General features: G+C 43.2%; 2 protein-coding genes across 4 annotated transcripts in view; both read right to left on the reverse strand.

Annotated features, from left to right (window-relative positions):
* The window catches only part of LOC114589761 (uncharacterized), a 498,312-nt gene that overhangs the window by 454,032 nt on the left and 20,523 nt on the right, over positions 1–23,757 (reverse strand). The window lies entirely within an intron of this gene.
* The window catches only part of LOC114595246 (uncharacterized), a 45,935-nt gene continuing 23,848 nt past the window's right edge, over positions 1,671–23,757 (reverse strand). Inside the window, exons 1-3 of one of the 3 annotated variants that reach the window (XM_077927950.1) lie at positions 17,566–17,719; positions 15,762–15,888; positions 1,671–4,958 (exon numbers count right to left, since the gene is read on the reverse strand). In XM_077927950.1, the coding sequence (XP_077784076.1) occupies positions 3,634–4,958; positions 15,762–15,795 (1,359 nt within the window). In that variant the 5' untranslated portion in view covers positions 15,796–15,888; positions 17,566–17,719 and the 3' untranslated portion in view covers positions 1,671–3,633. Of the gene's footprint in view, positions 4,959–15,761; positions 15,889–17,565; positions 17,720–23,757 lie in introns of those variants that run through there. The other 2 variants (XM_077927952.1, XM_077927951.1) reach the window with 2 other exon arrangements.

The following is a 23,757-nucleotide window of genomic DNA, read 5'->3' on the forward strand; positions in this document are numbered from 1 at the left end:
TATATATATATGCTTTCGTAGATTTTCACGGGTACATGAATGCAGGTTTTGGTGTTCTCGGGTGTCTTCCCGTGTAAAAGTTGGGGTGTCTAGGCGACGTTTCGACGAGGTCTCACTCGTCATCTTCAGGCTGGTGCTTTCGGCTTCTAGTTACTGGAACAGAGCAGGATCTCAGTGTTTGAGTTCCTATAAATACTGTAGATGGGTGTGGTGTATAGCCTCCAATGTTCTGGGCAGAGAGGAAGTTCCCAGGCTAGTGTGCCTTTTCTTCTTTTGTTCCTTAATTGCTTGAGGGATATCTTGAGTGATTTCTTGAGTGGTATCCTGAGTACCACTTAGGTGGGTCATTAGGTGTGGATTAGTTGCTAAAGCCTTTGTGTCTTGACCTCTTGAACTTTGTGAAGAGTTTTTCTGAGAAGTTTTTTGCATATATATATATATATATATATATATATATGCAGGTTTTGGTGTCCTCGGGTGTCTTCCCGTGTAAAAGTTGGGGTGTCTAGGCGACGTTTCGACGAGGTCTCACTCGTCATCTTCAGGCTGGTGCTTTCGGCTTCTTGTTACTGGAACAGAGCAGGATCTCAGTGTTTGAGTTCCTATAAATACTGTTGAGGAGGTGTGGTGTATAGCCTCCAATGTTCTGGGCAGAGAGGAAGTTCCCAGGCTAGTGTGCCTTTTCTTCTTTTGTTCCTTAATTGCTTGAGGGATATCTTGAGTGATTTCTTGAGTGATATCCTGAGTACCACTTAGGTGGGTCATTAGGTGTGGATTAGTTGCTAAAGCCTTTGTGTCTTGACCTCTTGAACTTTGTGAAGAGTTTTTCTGAGAAGATGGCTGTACTGCACTTACTGCATCCAGTAGCCAAACCATGGTGGCACCTCCGGATGCTGCACCCCCCTGCAATCCCTACACAGATCTGGCTGGCACAGGCCACAAAACCACAGCTCGCCCCTATACTCGAAGCCAAGCCAGAGCACAACTAAGTGCAGTACAGCCATCTTCTCAGAAAAACTCTTCACAAAGTTCAAGAGGTCAAGACACAAAGGCTTTAGCAACTAATCCACACCTAATGACCCACCTAAGTGGTACTCAGGATATCACTCAAGAAATCACTCAAGATATCCCTCAAGCAATTAAGGAACAAAAGAAGAAAAGGCACACTAGCCTGGGAACTTCCTCTCTGCCCAGAACATTGGAGGCTATACACCACACCTCCTCAACAGTATTTATAGGAACTCAAACACTGAGATCCTGCTCTGTTCCAGTAACAAGAAGCCGAAAGCACCAGCCTGAAGATGACGAGTGAGACCTCGTCGAAACGTCGCCTAGACACCCCAACTTTTACACGGGAAGACACCCGAGGACACCAAAACCTGCATTCCTGTACCCGTGAAAATCTACGAAAGCATATATATATATATATATATATATATATATATATATATATATATATATATATATATAAAACTATTCCTCTCTTTTTGGAAACATCTGAAGCTATGTATTCTGTTCCTAATTTCTTATCTATCAAAACTCTGTCATGTTTTTTAGCTATATGTGTTTCATGGAGACCAATGATGTCCCAATTTTTCTTTTTTAAGATTCGCGCACTTTTATTCCTTTTTACCTTATTGTTCAAACCTTTGATGTTCCATGATATAATGTTCAAATTCATTAATCTTTATTAGACACAAAGTCAAATATCAACATCAAATATCAACATCAAATACGGAACTGCAATTAAGTACAATAATATAGTTGGGGGAAACTCTGCTTCTTTTCTTATCCTCCTGGACTTTCCTGTCCTTGTTCACTTTCTTGAGATGTACCCCCTCCCAAGCCTATTTTGTATATTTTGTATTTTCGCCAAAATTTTCCGAATTCTGGGGATCTAAAAGTCTTTCTTCTATCTTTCTTCTATCTTTGTAGGTGAAGGAAATACCTTCAGGAAATTCCCACTTCTGTCTAATTTCATTTGTTTTCAACACCTCTGTCAGAGTCCAAGCAGCTGCCAGGGTTGGAAGATGGCCCAGAGCAAAAGGAAGGGGGTTTATCATGGAAACACTCTCCCAGAATGTAGGTGAAAGGCCAAACTCCACAGATAGCCTCTCAGACATGGCTGGCCAGCCTTTGAGTATTCAAGAGGGTAGGGGGGTTACAGGAAAGAGGACGCGATTAGTCCCTGCATACGAAGAGAAGGTTCCTCCCACGTTGCATTTGTAGGATGAAACGTGACACTGAGAACTTAGTTTAGTCATCATCGTAATGGCGACCAGCTCGTGGGAGAAGAGCTCCTGGTAATCTGTTCTTTTCTTGGAATAAAACCAACTTTATAAATGAACTGCACTCTTGCATGTCTCACTGCCGTCACAACTGATTATCCATATATATATACAATGGTTCTCTCTCTATATATACAGGGCTAGTGATTGACCCAGTTCTTCAAGCTATCCTATTAGCCGATCTCGCCCACAGAGGTATTTTCACTCTGAGAGATCGGGGTGGGGTGGGGGTTAGTGCTTACACATCCCACATTTAATGTTTATTAAAAATTACTGAGTGCTGGGTGGATTCCTACAACAGTCTTAACAATACATGTATTCAATAAACATTGGCCACATGTTATAAAAGGAACACGGATTGTGTTCCCCCACCTTCTTGATTTCTCCAGGCAACCAATATTTAAGATACTTAACTTGTGGTGCCCAGAATTGAACACAGTATTCAAGGTGGAGTCTGACCAAGGCAGAATAGTGGTACTATTCCTGCCCTTGATCTGATTCGGCCTTCTCCAACATTGACCTCCGCTCCCCATTTGGTGTCATCTGCAAATGGGATGAGCATCCCCTCAGTTCCTTCATCCAAGTCATTTATAAAGACGTTGAACAACAACGGGCCCAGGACAGAACCCTGCAGCATCCCTCTTGTCACTTTTCTCCAGGATGATGAGGAACCATGAAGGAGTCCTCTTGGGGTTCGGTCAGTCAAATCCACCTAACAGTTTCCTCATTCAGCCCACATTTTACCAGCTTTCTCACAGAAAGATCATGGGGGACTTTGTCAAAAGCCTTACTGAAATCAAGATGCACTATTTCCACAGCTGTTCCCTGATCAACAAAGTTTGTAACTCCATCCAAAAAAGGGGAGGAGAGATTTCTCTGGCTGGACTTGTTTTTGAGAAATCCATGTTTTCATCCTGTATGTTTATATTGTAAAATCTTCAGACGCACATAAATTTAAAAAATGATAATAAATAAGGATATTGACAAGCTGGAACATGTGCAAAGGAAGGTGATTTATGTATTTATTTAATTTGTATAATACTCGGCCCAGTGGTGAGGATTGAATAAAATATTGGTGGGGGTCAGGTAAGGTCTGCCTTGCACAATCAAACACATGATGCATGCAGGCCATTAAAATGGCAATGCCTATCAACTGGGGGGTGGCAACCTCAAGTGTTTTATTGGGGGGGGGGCAAAAAACCCTCAGCCTCTAAAGATTGACTCCTGTTGCCACATGTCAGGACGGTTACAACATAAAACAAAAACACAATATTAAAAAAATACACATATGTAACCCTCTTCTCACCACATTTTTAAAAAGTGCAGATTTCCTTGTCTCCTAAAGCTACATAATGAAGGATGTCTCCCCAATATGAGCTCTTTGATGGCAAGTGAGAGAGTACCTCCGAGTAAAGCTCTTTCCACATTCCAGGCACTTATAGGGTTTCTCCCCTGTATGGGTTCTTTGATGGGAAGTGAGATAGTGGCTGTGACTGAAGCTCTTTCCACATTCTGCACACTGATAGGGTTTCTCCCCTGTATGAATTCTTTGATGGGAAGTAAGATCAGAGCTCTGACTGAAGCTCTTTCCACATTCCATGCACTGATAGGGTTTTTCCCCTGTATGAATTCTTTGATGGGAAGTGAGATGGGAGCTCTGACTGAAGCTCTTTCCACATTCAAAGCACGGATATGGTTTCTCCCCTGTATGAATTCTCTGATGGGAAGTGAGAGAGGCCTTCATACTGAAGCTCTTTCCACATTCCATGCACTGATATGGTTTCTCCCCAGTATGAATTTTTTTATGGGAATTGAGATCAGAGCTCTGAGTGAAGCTCTTTCCACATTCCATGCACTGATATGGTTTCTCGCCTGTATGAATTCTTTGATGGGAAGTGAGATAGTCATTCCGACTGAAGCTCTTTCCACATTCCATGCACTCATAAGGTTTCTCTCCTGTATGAATTCTTTGATGGGAAGTGAGATAGTGGCTGTGACTGAAGCTCTTTCCACATTCCACACACTGATAGGGTTTCTCCCCTGTATGAATTCTTTGATGGGAAGTGAGACTTTGGCTGTGACTGAAGCTCTTTCCACATTCCACGCACTGATAGGGTTTCTCCCCTGTATGAAGTCTTTGATGAGAAGTGAGATGGGAGCTCTTCCTGTAGCTCTTTCCACATTCCATGCACTGAAAGGGTTTCTCCCCAGTATGAGTTTTTTGATGGGAATTGAGATCAGAGCTCTGACTGAAGCTCTTTCCACATTCCATGCACTGATAGGGTTTCTCCCCTGTATGAATTCTTTGATGGGAAGTGAGAGAGGCCTTCATACTGAAGCTCTTTCCACATTCAATGCACTGATAGGGTTTCTCCCCTGTATGGGTTCTTTGATGGGAAGTGAGATTAGAGCTCTGACTGAAGCTCTTTCCGCATTCCACACACTGATAGGGTTTCTCCCCTGTATGAATTCTTTGATGGGAAGTGAGAGAGGAGTTCTGACTGAAGCTCTTTCCACATTCCATGCACTGATAGTGTTTCTTTCCATTGAGATTTCTTTGTTGGGAACTGGAATGGGAGCTCTCTCCACATTCCAAATTGTTACGTGGCTTCTCCTCTCTGGGGATTTTGTCGTGTTCATGCTTGTTCTCGATCTGCAATTCATCACAATCTGCAATGGAGGCAAAAAGAGATTTGAGCCTCAGGAACAAATGAAGAACTGAAGGAAGTTGGGTGTGTGTTCGTTACCTTTGTGGTTTGTCATTAACCAACGTATTTATTATTAGATTCTGATGGTTGTTGAATGTTGTTTTGTTTGATATACTGTAGTGGCCAAAATTGTGGAAGCCTTTTGAGGGAAGGTGTATTTCAGAGGTTTGGTGGCTCATAACACCACTTCTTTGGGAGGGAGGCTCGTTTAATTTCATTGTACACAGGTTGTACAATGACAATAAAAGTATTATTAATAATATTGTGAAATTATTTATCAATGGAAAGATAATTTAATCAAGAATGTAATGCAACAAAGTTTGTTCAGTTATCTGTATTTGTCAGGCTGGAGCCAACAAGCGAGCAACAGCAGCTGCCAGGCTTGAATGGCTGCCCAGGGGACAAAGGGAGGATTGTTATGGGAAACACAGAGGAAAGTACAGGGGGGAGGTCACAGCCCAGAGAAATACAGGAGTTATCAGACAATAGCTTGTCTGGGCCAGTTTCCAAGCCTCTCAGCCTGCAGGAATGCAGGAGAGGAGCGGTATAAGAAAAGGGGAAATTGACATCATAGAAGTGACAGAAGAGATCATAGAATCATAGAATCATAGAGTTGGAAGAGACCACAATGGCCATCGAGTCCAACCCCCTGCCAAGCAGGAAACACCATCAGAGCACTTAACACCATCAGAGCAACAAAAGCCCTGCTAGTGCATAGAATGAAAAAGTCACACTGATCTGTCCTCTTTGTGCCAAAAAATGGCCTGAAGTGTTGCACTGCTATACCAGCTGACAATTCCTTCTGGATCTTTTGCTTTTGTTTAAAACAATTATGCTTCCTAATTCTGTTGTTTTCTGTGCTGATCACATTAGCTAGTTCTTGCTGCATAGCATCACTTGATTATAGATTTCTTTCTCTTTTACACATGCATACATGAACACACACACACACCAGGTTACCGGGGGGGGGGGCCCTTCCTGTCTGTTGCCAGAGTTAGGCTTTATCTATAATTTCTGGCTCTGCTGTGAGCCTCTTGGATTGTTTTTTAATTTTTGCAGTCATTTAGGGTTTGGGTTTTTTAAAAAAAAGATCTGAATTTAAAAAGAAATCAACATTGCTAAAAACAAGGTGTTATACAATAAGATAATTTGTCTTAAGAAAACTGGGGGGGACGTGGAGGTATTGTATAAATGTGCATTGTTAATGAGCAACTAAAAAAGTTTGTTTGTTTCCTGTTTTCCTTTCCCAGAGATAATGTGTAAGTGTGGTGTCAGCTCCCTAAAAAAAAGGAAGAACCTTTCCTTAAAAAGTCAACAACTACTTCCGGGTTAGCGCCATCGGCTAATGGCGGATTCCCTCCGAGCTCCGGAGGGAATCGGCTCCGCAGGATTTGGGTCTTGCCGCTGCGGCGACCCTCAGAAATCACAGGTGGTGAAGCCTGTGAACTTGGTGACTTGGCGGGCACCATTTGCACCCCCCCGACCCGTGAAGGAGCCTTTTTAAAGGCTTCGGAACGGGGGACGGGGCGAGCGGCGCGGTGCTGAGAGTCGACTGCTTCTCCTGCGGAGTGAAGCCGCATGCCATGGTCGGAGAGCGCTGACTTCTTCTTGTGAGCAATTGGACTTTAAAAGCAACAACCAGTGAGTAGTATGGAAATTGGATTTGCAAAGAAAAATTATTATTTTTTGAATTAGGCACGATCGGGGAAGGCGCAAACAGGAAGTCCGTCTCCCCGTCTTGTAAATAATCTAAAGCAAGGACCAGCTAACTAAGGTCGAGAGAATTTTTTCTTGTTTATTGGGTAAAAGACATTAATTTCACGATTTGGCAGTATAAGTAATTTTACTGGAGGATAAGAGCTAATTTTGGGAGCTGAAGTGCCACCCCCCCGGACCCGGGAGTGATCCACAAGAGAGCCTGTTGAAGAGGTATTGAAGAGTTTGACAGCTGTCAAATTAGCTGTCAAGACGGAAAAAGAGAACTTTGTTTCTGTTGTCTCTGCTGGTTATATTTGTTACAATTTAGTTACATTTTGTTGAAAACAAGGAAGAACTGATACAAACTAACTTGATTTTTGGATTTGAACTGGAAGGAATATTAAGTAACCAAAATCCCTCTAGAGGGGGTTTTGGGACATTACAAGAATGGCTGAAGGAGGGAAAATTCAAGCTAAATTGGACAGAGTTTTTATTCTCTTGGGAAAGTTACAAGGCCAAATTGATGTTTTGGCTACCAATGTTGCAACTCTGGACTTAACAGTAAACAAACTCATTGATAAGGACTTGATTCAGGAAGTTCATGCAGCTGGACAAGAAGAGAAACTTGAGAGCTTTGAGAGTCTGGAGAAAGAGATATATGTTGTTTCTGAGGAAAAGGGAGGAGGAGATGTAATGTTGCAGATGACAAAGGAGAGCCAGAGGCCTGACATGATGGTTACAAAGGAAAATAAGTACTTGATGATGAAAATCTGGTCTGAATTGGAGATTGAAGAATGGAGAGATCTCCTTATGTGGAGATCTGAAGACCCATGGATTACAAATTTGATTAAGGTGGAAGTTGGAGCTTTGGGGACAATTGGACTTAAAAGGAGTAAGAAATAAGATTCGGGCTCCACTTTTAAGTATGGAGGTCTGGCTGGAAGAAACATGGACCCATCGGGCCAGAGCTTCTCCGAGATCTGGTGTTTAATACTAAGGACTACCAAAAAAACCGGCAGAGAGGAATTGTGAGAGAATTAAGAGCCTCGGATGTGAGATCTCCAGGCTGATAGTAAACTAAGACTGATGGACATTTGTTGGGGATTGAAACCGGGAAAGGGGTGGGGTGGGGTTTGGGAATCCAAAGGGTGCATAATTATAATCTGTTTTGTTGTTGTTGTTGTTTTGTTATTAGTATGAAAATTGGGGAATTCGTGGAAGGGAATTTGGGTTGACTTTAGAAAAAAGTTTTAAGAATGAGCACTGATGTACAAATATTGATGTTTATAAGGTAAAATTAGTTTTTCTAAAATGAACTAAATATAAAAAGGTCAAAAATTGGGGATAAGAACTTGTTGAACTAACAATTTGAATTGGAATATAAGAAGGGGAGGTGTGGGGAAGTCAGGGAAATATGTTATAGAAAAATAAGGATTGTAAACTTTATGTGTTTTTAACTTTTGTTTTTTCTTTTTTTATTTTTTAATATATTAAAGTGGAAAATTTCAATAAATATCTTTTTTAAAAAAGTCAACAACTTTGGGGTTCCCTCCCCCTTAAAAAAGGTCATGAACTCTGGGGCACCGGAGGGATCTTTGCACCATGGCGCCAGATATGCTTAAGACAGCCCTGCGTATACCCCCACCAAAATCATTTCTTCTCTGCCTTTTGTCAATTGTATTCCTAATATTCTTCCCTCGTCATCTTTAGGTAGGATTTTTGCATCTATCTTTTGGTGTATATAACTATTCCTCTCTTTCTGGAAACATCTGAAGCTATGTATGCTGTTCCTAATTTCTTATCTATCAAAACTCTGTCATGTTTCTTTGCTATATGTGTTTCCTGGAGACCAATGACATCCCAATTTTTCTTTCCTAAGATACGCTCAGTTTTCTTCCTTTTTACCTTATTGTTCAAACCATTGATGTTCCACGATATAATGTTCAAATTCATGAATTTTTATTAGACACAAAGTCAAATATCAACATCAAATATGGAACTGCACTTAAGTACAATAATATAGTTGTGGGAAACTCTGCTTCTTTTATTATCCTCCTGGACTTTCCTGTCCTTGTTGTCTTTCTTCTCTTTCTTCCCCCCCCCAAAAAAAAATTTTTTTGTATTGGTTTTCATATTTATCACATAAACAAGAAACAAGAAAAAAGAAAAACATTACAATACACAAAAACAAAGAAAAACTCATAAAGAAGAATTTCTACTTCCAAATCTGTCAGGGAACTGCCATCGGAGCCCGAGGGAGAGGGAGGGCTCCAGAGGCGTTCTGGAGAGCGTCCCGGGAGGGAGAGAAGCAGCCCATCTTCTGGGGAAGGAATTCAGCGTAGCACCAGTGCAGAAGGGGGGCAGATGGGGGAATTGGCGAGGTGGCTCCATGACTCCTCGCCGGAGACCAGCGGGGAGAGCACGGGTCCTCCGCTTCCCACACCCTCCCTGCGCAGAAGGCTTTCGCGCAGGGAGAGTAGGCGGCGACTAGGCGTCAAAGAGCTTATTTGCTGGAAGAAGTTCAAGAAACGCCCACTGACGGATTCTGCCAGCGATTGAGACAGCCACAAGTGAGTGGCTGTCCGGACAGAAAGGGTTCACCCAGGTAACCTAGCCAGGTGTGGCGTTGATTTACGCATGAGCAACCCCTAGAACCATTACAAAATCCTAATTTCATTTCATTGATAACTGACTTCCTTGAATCCCCTCTACCTGAATTTCATTATATCACCAGTTTAGCAGTTCTCCAAATTCATATTTCTAATATTAACTTCTTTCATTTACTAACTTCTCCTTTATTAGTATTCTAATCCTTAATGTTTATTAACAACATATTCTTATTCTACCCCTAAGCCTAAATATTAGTTCCGAGAAATTTCTCTTTATCTTATATTACAATATTTAGCTAAATAGTCTTTAAATTTCTTCCAGTCCTCTTGTGTCTCCTTTCTGGTCATGGATTCTTCCAGTCAGGTCGGCCAGCTCCAAAAAGTCCAACATCTTCATCTGCCATTCTTCTATTGTTGGTATCTCTTGCGATTTCCAATTTTTGGCTAATAAAAGTCTTGCCACTGTAGTGGCATACAAAAACAGTCTAACATCTTTTTTTTGGCAATTCCAGTCCTATTATTCCAAGTAGAAAGGCTTCTGGTTTTTTAATAATTTTTTTCTTCATTTTTTCAATTCATTATATATCTTTTCCCAGATGTCGTTCACCTTACGACACGTCTACCACATATGATAGAAAGTACCTTCTTTTTCTTTGCATTGCCAACACAAGTTATCATTTGTATGATACACCTTTGCTAATTTCACCAGGGTTAAGTACCATCTCCCCTTCATGGATCACTGCCTTGCCGTGGCGAAGGGGCTTGAAGAACTCAGAGAAGCTATTAACTACGCCGAGCAGGGCACACAAGATGAACAGGTCATAGTGGAGAGTTTTGACCAAACGTGATCCACCTGGAGGAGGAACCGGCAAGCCACTCCAGTATCCTTGCCAAGAAAACTCCATGGACAAAGACAACAGGCATATAAAAGTTATGACGCTGGAAGATGAGCCCCTCAGGTCGGAAGGCGTCCAACATGCTACTGGGGAAGAGCGGAGGGCAAGTACAAGTAGATCCAGAGCTGATGAAGCGGCTGGGCCAAAGCCGAAAGGACGCTCAGTTGCGGATATGCCTGGAAGCGAAAGGAAAGTCCAATGCTGTAAAGAAAAATATTGCATAGGAACCTGGAATGTAAGAACCATGAACCTGGGTAAGTTGGATGTGGTCAAAAATGAGATGGCAAGAATAAATATTGACATCTTGGGCATCAGTGAACTAAAATGGACGGGAATGGGCGAATTCAGTTTGGATGACCATCACATCTACTACTGTGGGCAAGAAACCCGTAAAAGAAATGGAGTGGCCCTAATAGTCAACAAAAGAGTGGTGAAAGCTGTACTGGGATGCAATCTCAAAAATGATAGAATGATCTCGATACGAATCCAAGGCAGACCTTTTAACATCACAGTAATCCAAGTTTATGCACCAACTACTGGTGCTGAAGAAACTGAAATTGACCAATTCTATGAAGACTTACAACACCTTATAGAAGTGACACCAAAGAAGGATGTTCTTCTCATTATAGGGGATTGGAATGCTAAAGTAGGGAGGCAAGAGATAAAAGGAACAACTGGCAAGTTTGGCCTTGGAGATCAAAACGAAGCAGGGCAAAGGCTAATAGAGTTCTGTCAAGAGAACAAGCTGGTCATCACAAACACGCTTTTCCAACAACACAAGAGACGACTCTACACATGGACATCACCAGATGGGCAGCATCGAAATCAGATTGATTATATTCTCTGCAGCCAAAGATGGAGAAGCTCTATACAGTCAGCAAAAACAAGACCTGGAGCTGACTGTGGCTCAGATCATCAGCTTCTTATAGCAAAATTCAAGCTTAAACTGAAGAAAGTAGGAAAAACCACTGGGCTGGTAAGATACAATCTAAGTCAAATCCCTTATGAATACACAGTGGAAGTGACGAACAGGTTTAAGGATTTAGATTTGGTGGACAGAGTGCCTGAAGAACTATGGATGGAGGCTCGTAACATTATACAAGAGGCAGCAACGAAAACCATCCCAATGAAAAGGAAATGCAAGAAAGCAAAGTGGCTGTCCAACGAGGCCTTACAAATAGCGGAGGAGAGAAGGCAAGCAAAATGCGAGGGAGATAGTGAAAGATACAGGAAACTGAATGCAGATTTCCAAAGAATAGCAAGGAGAGACAAGAAGGCCTTCTTAAACGAGCAATGCAAACAAATAGAGGAAAACAACAGAATGGGAAGAACCAGAGATCTGTTCAAGAAAATTGGAGATATGAAAGGAACATTTCGTACAAAGATTACCACAATAAAGGACAAAAGTGGTAAGGACCTAACAGAAGCAGAAGACATCAAGAAGAGGTGGCAAGAATACACAGAGGAATTATACCAGAAAGATATGGATGTCTCGTACACCCCAGGTAGTGTGGTTGCTGACCTTGAGCCAGACATCCTGGAGAGTGAAGTCAAATGGGCCTTAGAAAGCACTGCAAATAACAAGGCCAGTGGAAGTGATGGTATTCCAGCTGAACTATTTAAAATTTTAAAAGATGATGCTGTTAAGGTGCTACACTCAATATGCCAGCAAATTTGGAAAACTCAGCAGTGGCCAGAAGATTGGAGAAGATCAGTCTACATCCCAATCCCAAAGAAGGGCAGTGCCAAAGAATGCTCCAACTACCGCACAATTGCACTCATTTCACACGCTAGCAAGGTTATGCTTAAAATTATACAAGGAAGGCTCAAGCAGTATGTGGATCGAGAACTCCCAGAAGTGCAAGCTGGATTTAGAAGAGGCAGAGGAACCAGAGACCAAATTGCAAACATGCGCTGGATTATGGAGAAAGCTAGAGAGTTCCAGAAAGACATCTACTTCTGCTTCATTGACTATGCAAAAGCCTTTGACTGTGTCGACCACAGCAAACTATGGCAAGTTCTTAAAGAAATGGGAGTGCCTTATCACCTCATCTGTCTCCTGAGAAATCTCTATGTGGGACAAGAAGCTACAGTTAGAACTGGATATGGAACAACTGATTGGTTCAAAATTGGGAAAGGAGTACGACAAGGCTGTATATTGTCCTCCTGCTTATTTATCTTATATGCAGAATACATCATGCGAAAGGCTGGGCTGGATGAATCCCAAATTGGAATTAAGATTGCCGGAAGAAATATCAACAACCTCAGATATGCAGATGACACAACCTTGATGGCAGAAAGTGAGGAGGAATTAAAGAACCTTTTAATGAGGGTGAAAGAGGAGAGTGCAAAATATGGTCTGAAGCTCAACATCAAAAAAACGAAGATCATGGCCACTGGTCCCATCACCTCCTGGCAAATAGAAGGGGAAGAAATGGAGGCAGTGAGAGATTTTACTTTCTTGGGCTCCATGATCACTGCAGATGGTGACAGCAGCCACGAAATTAAAAGACGCCTGCTTCTTGGGAGAAGGGCAATGACAGGCCTAGACAGCATCTTGAGAAGTAGAGACGTCACCTTGCCAACAAAGGTCCGTATAGTTAAAGCCATGGTTTTCCCAGTAGTGATGTATGGAAGTGAGAGCTGGACCATCAAGAAGGCTGATCGCCGAAGAATTGATGCTTTTGAATTATGGTGCTGGAGAAGACTCTTGAGAGTCCCATGGACTGCAAGAAGATCAAACGCATCCATTCTTAAGGAAATCAGCCCTGAGTGCTCACTGGAAGGACAGATCGTGAAGCTGAGGCTCCAGTACTTTGGCCACCTCATGAGAAGAGAAGACTCCCTGGAGAAGACACTGATGCTAGGAAAGATGGAGGGCACAAGGAGAAGGGGGCGACAGAGGACGAGATGGTTGGATAGTGTTTTCGAAGTTACCAGCATGAGTTTGACCAAACTGCGGGAGGTAGTGGAGGACAGAGGTGCCTGGCGTGCTCTGGTCCATGGGGTCACAAAGAGTCGGACACGACTAAACGACTAAACAACAACAACAACAACAACAACAACAAGTACCATCTATACAGCATTTTCATAATATTTTCTTTTAATACAGTACATGCAGTAAACTTAACCCCTTTCTTCCACAGTCTTTCCCAATCTGCCAACATTATATTGTGTCCAACATCTCTTGCCCAATCTATCATCACAGATTTAACTTTTTCGTCCTTTGCATGCCATTCTAACAACAAATTATACATTTTAGAGAGATTTTTAACATTGGTATCTAACAATTCCGTTTCAAATTTGGATTTTTCTGTTGCAAAACCATTTTTCTTATCACGTTTATATAATTCATTAATCTGATAATATTGTAACCATCCATCCAATTTATCTTTAATTTGGTCAAATGGTCTTAATTTAAATTCTTCGTTATCTTCCACTAGTAAATCAGCATATTTCAACCATTTACTCTCCATATTCAACTTTTTCTGTGCGTTTGCTTCCGTTCGTGAAAACCATAGAATCATAGAGTTGGAAGAGACCCCAAGGGCCATCGAGTCCAACCCCCTGCCAAGCAGGAAACACCATCAGAGCACTCCTGACATATGGTTGTCAAGCCTCTGCTTAAAGACCTCCAAAGAAGGAGACTCCACCACACTCCTTGGCAGCAAATTCCACTGTCGAACAGCTCTTACTGTCAGGAAGTTCTTCCTAATGTTTAGGTGGAATCTTCTTTCTTGTAGTTTGGATCCATTGCTCCGTGTCCGCTTCTCTGGAGCAGCAGAAAACAGCCTTTCTCCCTCCTCTATGTGACATCCTTTTATATATTTGTACATGGCTATCATATCACCCCGTAACCTCCTCTTCTCCAGGCTAAACATGCCCAGCTCCCTTAGCCGTTCCTCATAAGGCATCATTTCCAGGCCTTTGACCATTTTGGTTGCCCTCCTCTGGACACGTTCCAGTTTGTCAGTGTCCTTCTTGAACTGTGGTGCCCAGAACTGGACACAGTACTCCAGGTGAGGTCTGACCAGAGCAGAATACAGTGGCACTATTACTTCCCTTGATCTAGATGCTATACTCCTATTGATGAGGCCCAGAATTGCATTGGCTTTTTTAGCTGCCGCGTCACACTGTTGGCTCATGTCAAGTTTGTGGTCAGCCAAGACTCCTAGATCCTTTTCACATGTACTGCTCTCAAGCCAGGTGTCACCCATCTTGTATTTGTGCCTCTCATTTTTTTTGCCCAAGTGCAATACTTTACATTTCTCCCTGTTAAAATTCATCTTGTTTGTTTTGGCCCAGTTCTCTAATCTGTCAAGGTCGTTTTGAAGTGTGATCCTGTCCTCTGGGGTGTTAGCCACCCCTCCCAGTTTGGTGTCATCTGCAAATTTGATCAGGATGCCCTTGAGTCCATCATCCAAGTCGTTGATAAAGATGTTGAATAAGACCGGGCCCAAGACAGTGTACTTGCATTACACCGACCATGAAACACCCAGATAGTGTGATGATCTGGGGTTGTATGATAGCAAAAGGTGTGGGCAGAATTTGTGTCATAAAACAGAATGTAAATGCTCCAAAAAACATAAATGAAATACTTGAGCCCAAACTGAAGCGTTCTGCATGTGATCTTTCCCCAGATACTGAACCTTTCTATCTGTTTGTTTGTTTTCTATTTCAGCAGGATTCAGCTCCATGTCATGTTGCTGCTGTGTGCAAAAGGTGGTTTCAAGAGAATCAATTCCACTGCTGGAATGGCCTGGGAATAGCCCAGACCTCAATCCAATCAGAAATCTATGGAGCCAACTAAAAAACTTGTTAGTCAGAAGCAACCCAGCAATAAAGCCCAATTAATAGTTGCAATAATTCCATCTTGGTTTCACATTATCACAGCTGCAGAACTAAGAAACTTGCTTCACTCCATGGGAAGATGTTGCAAGGCCAGAATTAAAGCTAAAGGTAAACAAACTAAGTATTAATTGACATGGTGAGAATTTCTGTTAGAAGATTGGCAGATGAAAATGATGGACTTTGCAGATATGGTGACACTGACAGGAAAAATTCAAAACCAGCACAATTAAGTATTCCAAAAGGGTTGGGGTAAATTTATCCAATATCTGAAAGATTATTGTAAGCAATTAACATCACTAGCAGGGTTGTCTGAAGACTTGTAATGAGAAATTTTCTACCTTTCTATATTTAAATCTTGAGCCATTCTGTAATGAGTGTAATAAGAATTGGAAAATGTACAAATTGCAATGATATAAAGGTTACTTTTGAAATCTATGAGGCTGAAGGGAAGGAAGTCGAGGCTCTAAAGAGCCAGGGTGGTATAGCGGATAACGATGATACAAATGTACAATATTGAATGGAGAATAATTTTAAAAATGACATATATAAGAAAAAAAAAGTAATTTGCTGTTCAAGGTTTCTTGTGGGGGTGTTAGGTTCCCAGGTCTTGTAGGGGGCGCTGCTGAGCTCTGTGAAAATATATGAGGTTTGTCACATAGAGGTATTTTTTGAATTTCCTGGCAGATAGGACGATCCCACAGGGAGCCTTACCAAGAGAGGCCACGATCCCACGATTCTCCTCCATGACGTCCTTATGCAGAGCTCTCTGGTCAGCACCCAGCAACGCCCACTCCTCGTCCGTGAAACAAACAGAAACGTCTTCAAAGCACACTGGACCCTAAAAGAAAAAGGGAAATGTCCTCCTCTTACTTGCTGCACTGTTTCAACAGGATTGCTTTGCTGCATATTTTAATTCTGGATGCTTATTTCAACGCTTTAATGGAATTCTTTTATTCTGTGTTTTAATAATGGGCATTCATCTGCTGCAACTGGATTTCTTATGGACAGGGCCAACCCTGACCCTTCTTGCAAGCGATCCAACAGTGCGCCAGTGTGCAGCCTGCCTTTGCTCCTCCATTCTCAGACGTCTCCTGGCTCTGAGAGACAAGCAGGGAGGGGGGCTTCTGGCAGAAGGAGAGGGAGCCAGGGTCTTTTGCCTCACCATCCCCACTACTGACTCCCTGTTGCTTCTCAGCTTGGGGGGGGGGAGTGTCCCCGGATTCATTGAGAAAAATCTGGTAACCATACTCTAGCCCTCCTAGAGGGAAGATTGCAATGCAAAATGTGGAGGCAACGGAAGGGATTTATGTGATGTGAATCAGCCTGCTTGCTCCTGCCTTCCAGTAAATAATAATAATAATAATAATAATAATAATAATAATAATAATAATAATTTATACCCCACCCATCTGGCTGGGCTTCCCCAGCCACTCTTGGCGGCTTCCAACAAAATATTAAAATACAGTAATTCATCAAACAATAAAAGCTTCCCTAAAGTAAACGCATGAATTTGGAACTGACTGACAAAGGAGTCATTTGCATCTTGTGAAAAATGGATGCTTGGCTCTAGTGGGGGTCCTCATCCGGGGGTCCTCAGGAGTTGCTCTCCCCCCACCCCCACTTCTGGGCACATTTCTCCCCTGCTTCTGTCTCCTTTTCTTGCACTTGGACTCTCTGCCGCTCTCAAGACAGACTCCTGGGGTGAGTCCATTTTTCTTTCTCTTGAGGGCCAGGTATGTATCTAGTCAACCCCCTGAGGGCCAAGTGGGCGGGGCCAAATACATCTCATTTGGAATTTAGGCATGCAATTTATTACTATTATTCTGTTAGATAGCTTAACACACACACAGCCATTGATGCCCAGGTCCCTGGAGGCTCAGGGAGTAGCAGCGCCCATTTCCGGCTGCTTTGCCAGCAACAACCCCTTTGGGAGAGAGAGGATGTGGTCCTGGGATGCCCTGCTCTGGGTGCGAGGGGATTGCTGCAGTGGCCTCCGTGGGGAGCTGCCCTGGGAGACACTGGGAGATGACTGGTCCCCAATGCAGCAGCCAGACTCTGGGCTGGGATCCCTCTCTTTATCGCTGGCCTTCCTCTCCAACCTTTCCTTCCTTCCTCCCCGTGTTTTTTTTTTTTTTTTTTTTTTTTTTTTTGGGCGGTGGGGTGTCTAGTCCACCTCCTCGTCCAGCTTTCAAAAACCACTTGCAGATGTTTCCTCCGTTGCGCAATGAGGCTGAGCGACGTCACTCAAAGTTCAAGTCCCAGGGACTCCTTTGTTTAAAGAAGAGAGATTTCGGGGGAGTCGTTTTTTCTGAAGGGGGGGGGGCGGAGGGCCAACTGAGTTTGGGATCCTCTGATCTGCAGGAAGGAGAGCGTGGCAGACCTGGCCCCTCCCTGGCAGGACCCTCTCCTCCCTTACTTGGGGTCCCCCCCTGCAGGAGCAGATCCGCCCCCCAGGCCCCCTCCCCCGCTGCAGCCCTGGGACCCCCACCACATCCCAGAGAGAGAGGAGACTCACCAGATCCCAGGAGGGGAGAGCGAGGCAGCCCTTGCAGGAGAGACACAAAGCAGGAAAGGACTGGGGAGGGAGGGGCCTTGGCTCTGGAGGACCTGCCCCCCCCCCGCTTCCTGTCCTCTCTAGGAAGGCAGCTCGGTTCCCTTTAACCCTTGCAAGGCCGGGTCCTCCCAGCTCAGCCCCCCCCCCCCCCCCGCATCGCTTAGCCAGGGCAGAACTCTGATTTCTATTCATTTCTTTTCTTTTTAATGGCTCTAAGGGGGCAGCTGCCCCCTGGCTCGGCCTATGGCAAGGTGTGCTTTTTGGGGGGATTTTGGCTCTTGGCTGGGCTCTGTGTTCAATAGTGGGTAGACGATGCAGCGATTTCTCCAAAGCAGCTCTTTATTTATAAGCTGGAACAGAACTGGACAGCAAACAGCTCAGCCGGCCGGCTTTTATAGGCTGTCAACATTGTAGCAGCAACAACCCAGGGTTTCCCGCCTCAAGTAACTGACGTGGACCTGAGTGAAAACTATATACAGTGGTACTTCAATACATAACACTCTGAGCATCTCCTTCCATTGTCCAGAAACCAGAGGAAGAGCTTGCAGGGAAAAGGGCTTTGCAGGAGGCAAGGAAGCTCCTCCTGGAATTCAGGAGTGGAGAGAGAGGAGGGGATCCCAGGGTCATCTAGTCCAACCCCCAGCAATGCAGGAATCTCAGCTAAAGCATCCAGGGCAGATGGCCGTCCGATCTCTGCTTAGAAACCTCCAAGGAAGGAGAGTCCCCCACCCCCCAAGGGAGACCTTTCCCTGCCCAACTGCTCTTAGGTGTCCCTCAAGGCAGTCACCAATGGAAGCAAAGGCTCAGAAAAAGCTCAATATGGAGGCCAAATGGCCGAAATATTGGGAAATTTTGGAACAGGATGGAGATAAATTGAAATTGCAGAGTTTTGAGAAATTAAAAGATAAAGTGTGAGACTGGTTTCATTATTATCAAATAAGGGAAGCTTATAATTTGGATAAAAAAACTGGCTTCCAGGTGGAGAAATCGAAATTGGAAACAGAATTGTTAGAGCCAAAAACAAAGATACTTTCGAGAATGTATAACTTGCTGTTGAAATGGAATACCCAAGATGAAACGGTTAAATCTGCTATGATTAAATGGGCACAGCATGTTGGTCATAACATTATGTTCGCTGACTGGGAACGGTTGTGGACCACTGGCATGAAATTTACGGCATGTAATGCCCTAAGAGAGAATATTATGAAAATGATATATAGGTGGTACATGACACCAGTCAAGCTAGCAAAAATCTACCATTTGCCCGATAATAAATGTTGGAAATGTAAAGAAAATGAAGGTACATTCTTTCACCTTTGGTGGACGTGCCCAAGGATAAAGGCTTTCTGGGAAATGATATATAATGAAATGAAAAAGGTATTTAAATATACCTTCTTGAAGAAACCAGAGGCCTTTCTTCTGGGCATGGTCGGCCAACAGGTGCCAAAGAAGGATAGAACATTCTTTATGTATGCAACAACAGCAGCAAGAGTACTCCTGGCAAAGTATTGGAAGACACAAGATTTACCCACTCTGGAAGAATGGCAGATGAAAGTGATGGACTATATGGAGTTGGCGGAAATGACTGGCAGTATCCGTGACCAGGGAGAAGAGTTGGTGGAAGAAGATTGGAAGAAATTCAAAGACTACTTGCAGAAATACTGTAAAATTAATGAATGTTATTTTTTTAAAAAAATAATTTTTTATTAATTTTCCAACATAAATTAAAGACAATACACTACACAATAACAAACAATAACAAACAAACAAACAAACAAACAAACATATAAACACGTATAATTTTCATGGCCTCTTTTTCATTAACCCTATTTCACCGACTTCCCCATGCCTCCCTTTTCTGCATCCCTATTTAATAATTTTCTTCAGCAACCCCTCACTTCTATTAACTTATAAACTCTTTTTCTTTCCTTCTTCTCTTACCCAATCATTTACAGCTGTAATCTTATTTTTTTCATTACCCTTGACATTTTAGCATTCATTAATTTTATAGCAATTTTTAAGATAAACTTTAAATTTCTTCCAATCTAAAATTAATGAATGTTAAAGTGATGTTGGATTGGACCTAAGTGGACTTAGTAATAAGATCAGTAAGAATATGTAAAAATGGTTTGATAATTGGTTATAAAGATGTAAATTTGTTGAAATATTGAGTTAAATTTTAAAAAAAAGAGGGGTAAGGATTTGCTGAATTAATGATGTGATTGGGAATACAACAGAGGGAGGTGTGAGGAAGTCAAAGAAACAAGCTAATGAGAGTTCTGAAAAATGTGAAAAATTGGTTTGTTTTTTAATTATTTTTCTTTTTGTGTTGTTATGTGTGTTAGTCATTTATTGTTGTATTTTTTGTAATTCTTTTTTGTATGTTCTTTTTTGTTACGATTTTTCTGTTTTGCTTCTTAAATTTTTTAAAATAAATATCTTATAAAAAAAATAATAGATGTCCCTCAAGGCAGCGGGTCCTGAGTTCTAGCACTGCTGAAAGAATCGCACTGGCTGCCAAGGAAGAACCAAGCGAAGTTCAAAATAAATAAATCCTATTCTCATCATGAATAACCAAAACTTTCTGAAGCATGTTGCTATGCAAACATTCAATAGTATGACATTTCCCCTTCCAGAAATGCTGAATTGCTGATTCAATGGACTAAAAATGGATGGTTGTTATGCTTAGGGAAGCTTTTAATATTTTATGGACTATTGTATTTTAATATTTTGTTGGAAGCCGCCCAGAGTGGCTTGGGAAAAACCAGCCAGATGCGCAGGGTATGTAATAATTAATAATAATAATAATAATAATAATAATAATAATAATAATAATACTGCTGGGCAGATAGGCCTCCTTCTTCAAATGGTTTTGGGTTTTTATCTGTGTCATTTTCAATTGTTATTGATATTAATGTTGTATTCTGAATTTTTGATCTTATGATTTATGTGGAAATTCTTTTCCATTTGGTTGTGTACCTTTGGATGTGTTTTGCTTATCGTTTATGACTTTGGTTATGTTGGTAATGATGTAAATCTTGTCATAACAATAACAACAATAATTTATTATTTATGCCCCACCCATCTGGCTGGGTTTCTCCAGCCACTCTGGGCAGCTTACAACAAATGATTAAAACTACATTAAAACATCCATCATTAAAAACTTCCCTAAACAGAGCTGCCTTCAGGAGTCTTCTAAACGTCAGAGAGTTGTTTATTTCTTTGACATCCGATGGGAGGGCGTTCCACAGAAGAGGCGCCACGACCGAGAAGGCCCTTTGCCTATCATGTTGTATGCCGCCTTGAGCGTTGTTTTAACGATGGAAAGGTTACAAATAAAATAAAATGATGATGATGAAGATTGAACAAATGTCTACGATTTCCCACAGGCTACTTTGTGGGGCGTCTTGTGTGAGGGAAACTGCAATCCAGGGAGTCTCTGGCAGGAGATAATCAGATAAGGAAAGCTTTATTTACAAAAAAGAGAATGGTGAAACAAAGTGAAGACAGGAGATGTGTTCTTTTAGGTAGAGGTTAACTTACTACTTCAGCTAAATGTCTCAGGATTAAACACAGTTCTGCAGGCACAGCTTCTCTTCAGCTCCCTCCTCTCAAAATCAGTTGTCACACTTCAGGGAGATGTTCAGGTTCCCAGAATAGATGGTGAAAGGCTGAACTCCCTTTCTGCTGCTTCTCTCTCATCCCCTCCCTTAGTTATGAGGGGTCTTTCCGTGAGGTACTTTGGACACAGCCCAGCTTCCTTCTCAGCGAGGGGCCACTTTTCCTCGCTTCCCCTGAGGTATTTTCCTTTGTATGCCAGACCCAGGGGATCCTCTCAGCCCTTGCCACGGACTTGGGAATCTCCTTTTCCTAGAAGATCTCTCTCCTCCTGACTGGAAGGAGACCCCAGAAGAAGAGGAGAGTCTTCCCACAGCTTCTCCCTCCAGCTTCTCTCCCATCTGAATACTCCCTTCAGACCCTCAACATGGTCTCCCCATCTCAGCTGTGAGGTTCCTTCCTCTGGCTCCATAGATATTCTCCTCAGAGCGGAGGATCCACTCAGATCAGAGCCAATTCTCCCTCCCTCCCTCCCTCTCCTCATCCCCATCTTCTCCCAACCTTCCCTCTCTCCCATCTCAAATCCCCTCAGAAACGGCTCTCTTTATTTTCCCTCCAAAAGTGCTGGCGCCACCCCCCTCTGGGTAGCCAATCAGAAAGAGGCTCTGACCCCCTGGTGGAATGGTGAGGCATTGCACCCCCAGACTCTGCTCTGGCTCTGCTGTCCGTCACAGCAGCCAGCTGCCCCAGCAGGCCTTGCAATCTCCCTCCCAAGACAGACGGATGAGGAGAAAGCCATTCAGGGGCCACAGAAAAGGGGCATCGGGGGCTGACAGAGGCAAACTGGAGTGGGGCAGCATCGCTGAAAGGATGCCTACCTCTCTCTCTCCTTCCTTCTCAATATCCGTTATTGCTAGCTAAGAAATTGGGGGAAAGGCAGCTACTCTGTGCAGGGTTTCTTGGGGATGAGATCCGTAAGCTGAGTATGGTACAATTTCTCAGCATTTAATGACGCACTTTAATGGGTAAGTGAACTCATATTGGAAACATTGCAGACACAGTCATGAAGGATCTTTCTAGAGTGTTTTATTCATCCTCACCTGAATAAACACCTAGATAACGTGAAATTAATGGGTGTTAGTGTCTCCAAATAACATTAAACCTGTGGAGTTTGGAGTTTACAGGGTTAAAACTCATTGGTGTCCCGTATCTGGGAGGGGCCTGACGCAGGGCCTTACGTCACAGGCTTTGTCTGTGAGAGTTGGTTTCACTTTAGTCTGAAAGAAGCAGCAGAGAGACTGTGTGTGCTTTTAGCACGGAGAGATGCCGGAAAGTTCTGATGGATTTATTGAGGCGTGGTGTTTCGCATACCCTGCTGGCAACCAGTCTAAGCTGCTTATTAGCGGCAGTGCTGAGTTTTGCGAGCAGAGTGGGTGGAAACGTATTCACAGGAACCCGGATGTTCTATTTGACTCAGATGAAGAAGAGGAGGAGGACAAAGCTGAACCTGTTGCTGAGGTGCACAGTCCACAGCCACAGAGTCCAGAACCGGGATCCCCAAGGCAGAGGCTCCGAACCTCTCCAAAAGGGAGTCCCAAGACCCCTCCACAGGTCTCTGTCAAGTCTGAGTCAAGGAGTGAGCCATCCTCGCCTGCAGAACCAGCTGTGAGGCCTAAAAGGCACAGCAGGTCAGAGGGGGAGGTTTCTGACACAGGGGATGGTGTGGCTGGCCCAAGTGAATCAGGCACAGTTCCAGAGTTCACGCTGAGAAGGTCAGCAAGGTCAACCAAGGGAAAGCCACCAGAAAGGTACGAAGCCACTAGCGTCTGGGTAGGTGTGGCTAGATGTGAACCTGAATCCTTTGAGGATGTTCAGAAGTTGCCTCAGGAAGAAGCTAGCAAATGGCGTGAGGCGATGCAGAAGGAGATGAACTCAATGGAGTCTCTTGGTGTGTTCTCACTCACACAGTTGCTGGCAGGCAAGCAGGCTGTGAGTTGCAGGTGGGTTTATCGCCTTAAACCCACAGAAGCTGGAGAACCACAGTATTAAGCTAGGTTAGTAGCCCGAGGATTCACACAGAAGAAGGGTGTCCACTTCACGGAGGTTTATTCGCCGACCTCGAGGGCCGAGACTTTGAGGACGCTTTCAGCAGTTGCTGCACAGAGAGGTTGGAAGGTGAACCATTTTGATGTGGTTGTTGCCTACCTGAACTCAGACCTCCAGGAGTTGTACATGCTTCCTCCTCCAGGGTTTGAAGTCAGTGTGCCAGGCATCGTGTGGTGATTGCACAAATCCATCTATGAGATGCAGCAAGTTGCTCAGATTTTTGTTGATGATATCTTGATCATGGCACAGACAGATAAACAAGTGGAAAAGTTTGCTAAGGAGCTTGGAAAACAGTTCAAGCTCAAGCAGTTTGGAGATGTCAAGTTGTATCTAGGCGTAGAGATAACGAGAGCAAGAGATGGAAGCTTTTTGCTCAGCCAGAAAGGTAAGATTGAGCAGTTGCTTGAGAAGTTCAGGATGTCTGAGTGTGCAGGTTGCAGAACACCCATGGAAGTTGGATACGTGAAAGAATGTCAGCAAGTAGAACGC

This window comes from Podarcis muralis, chromosome 4 (assembly GCF_964188315.1).
Source record: "Podarcis muralis chromosome 4, rPodMur119.hap1.1, whole genome shotgun sequence".
Lineage (NCBI taxonomy): Eukaryota > Metazoa > Chordata > Lepidosauria > Squamata > Lacertidae > Podarcis > Podarcis muralis.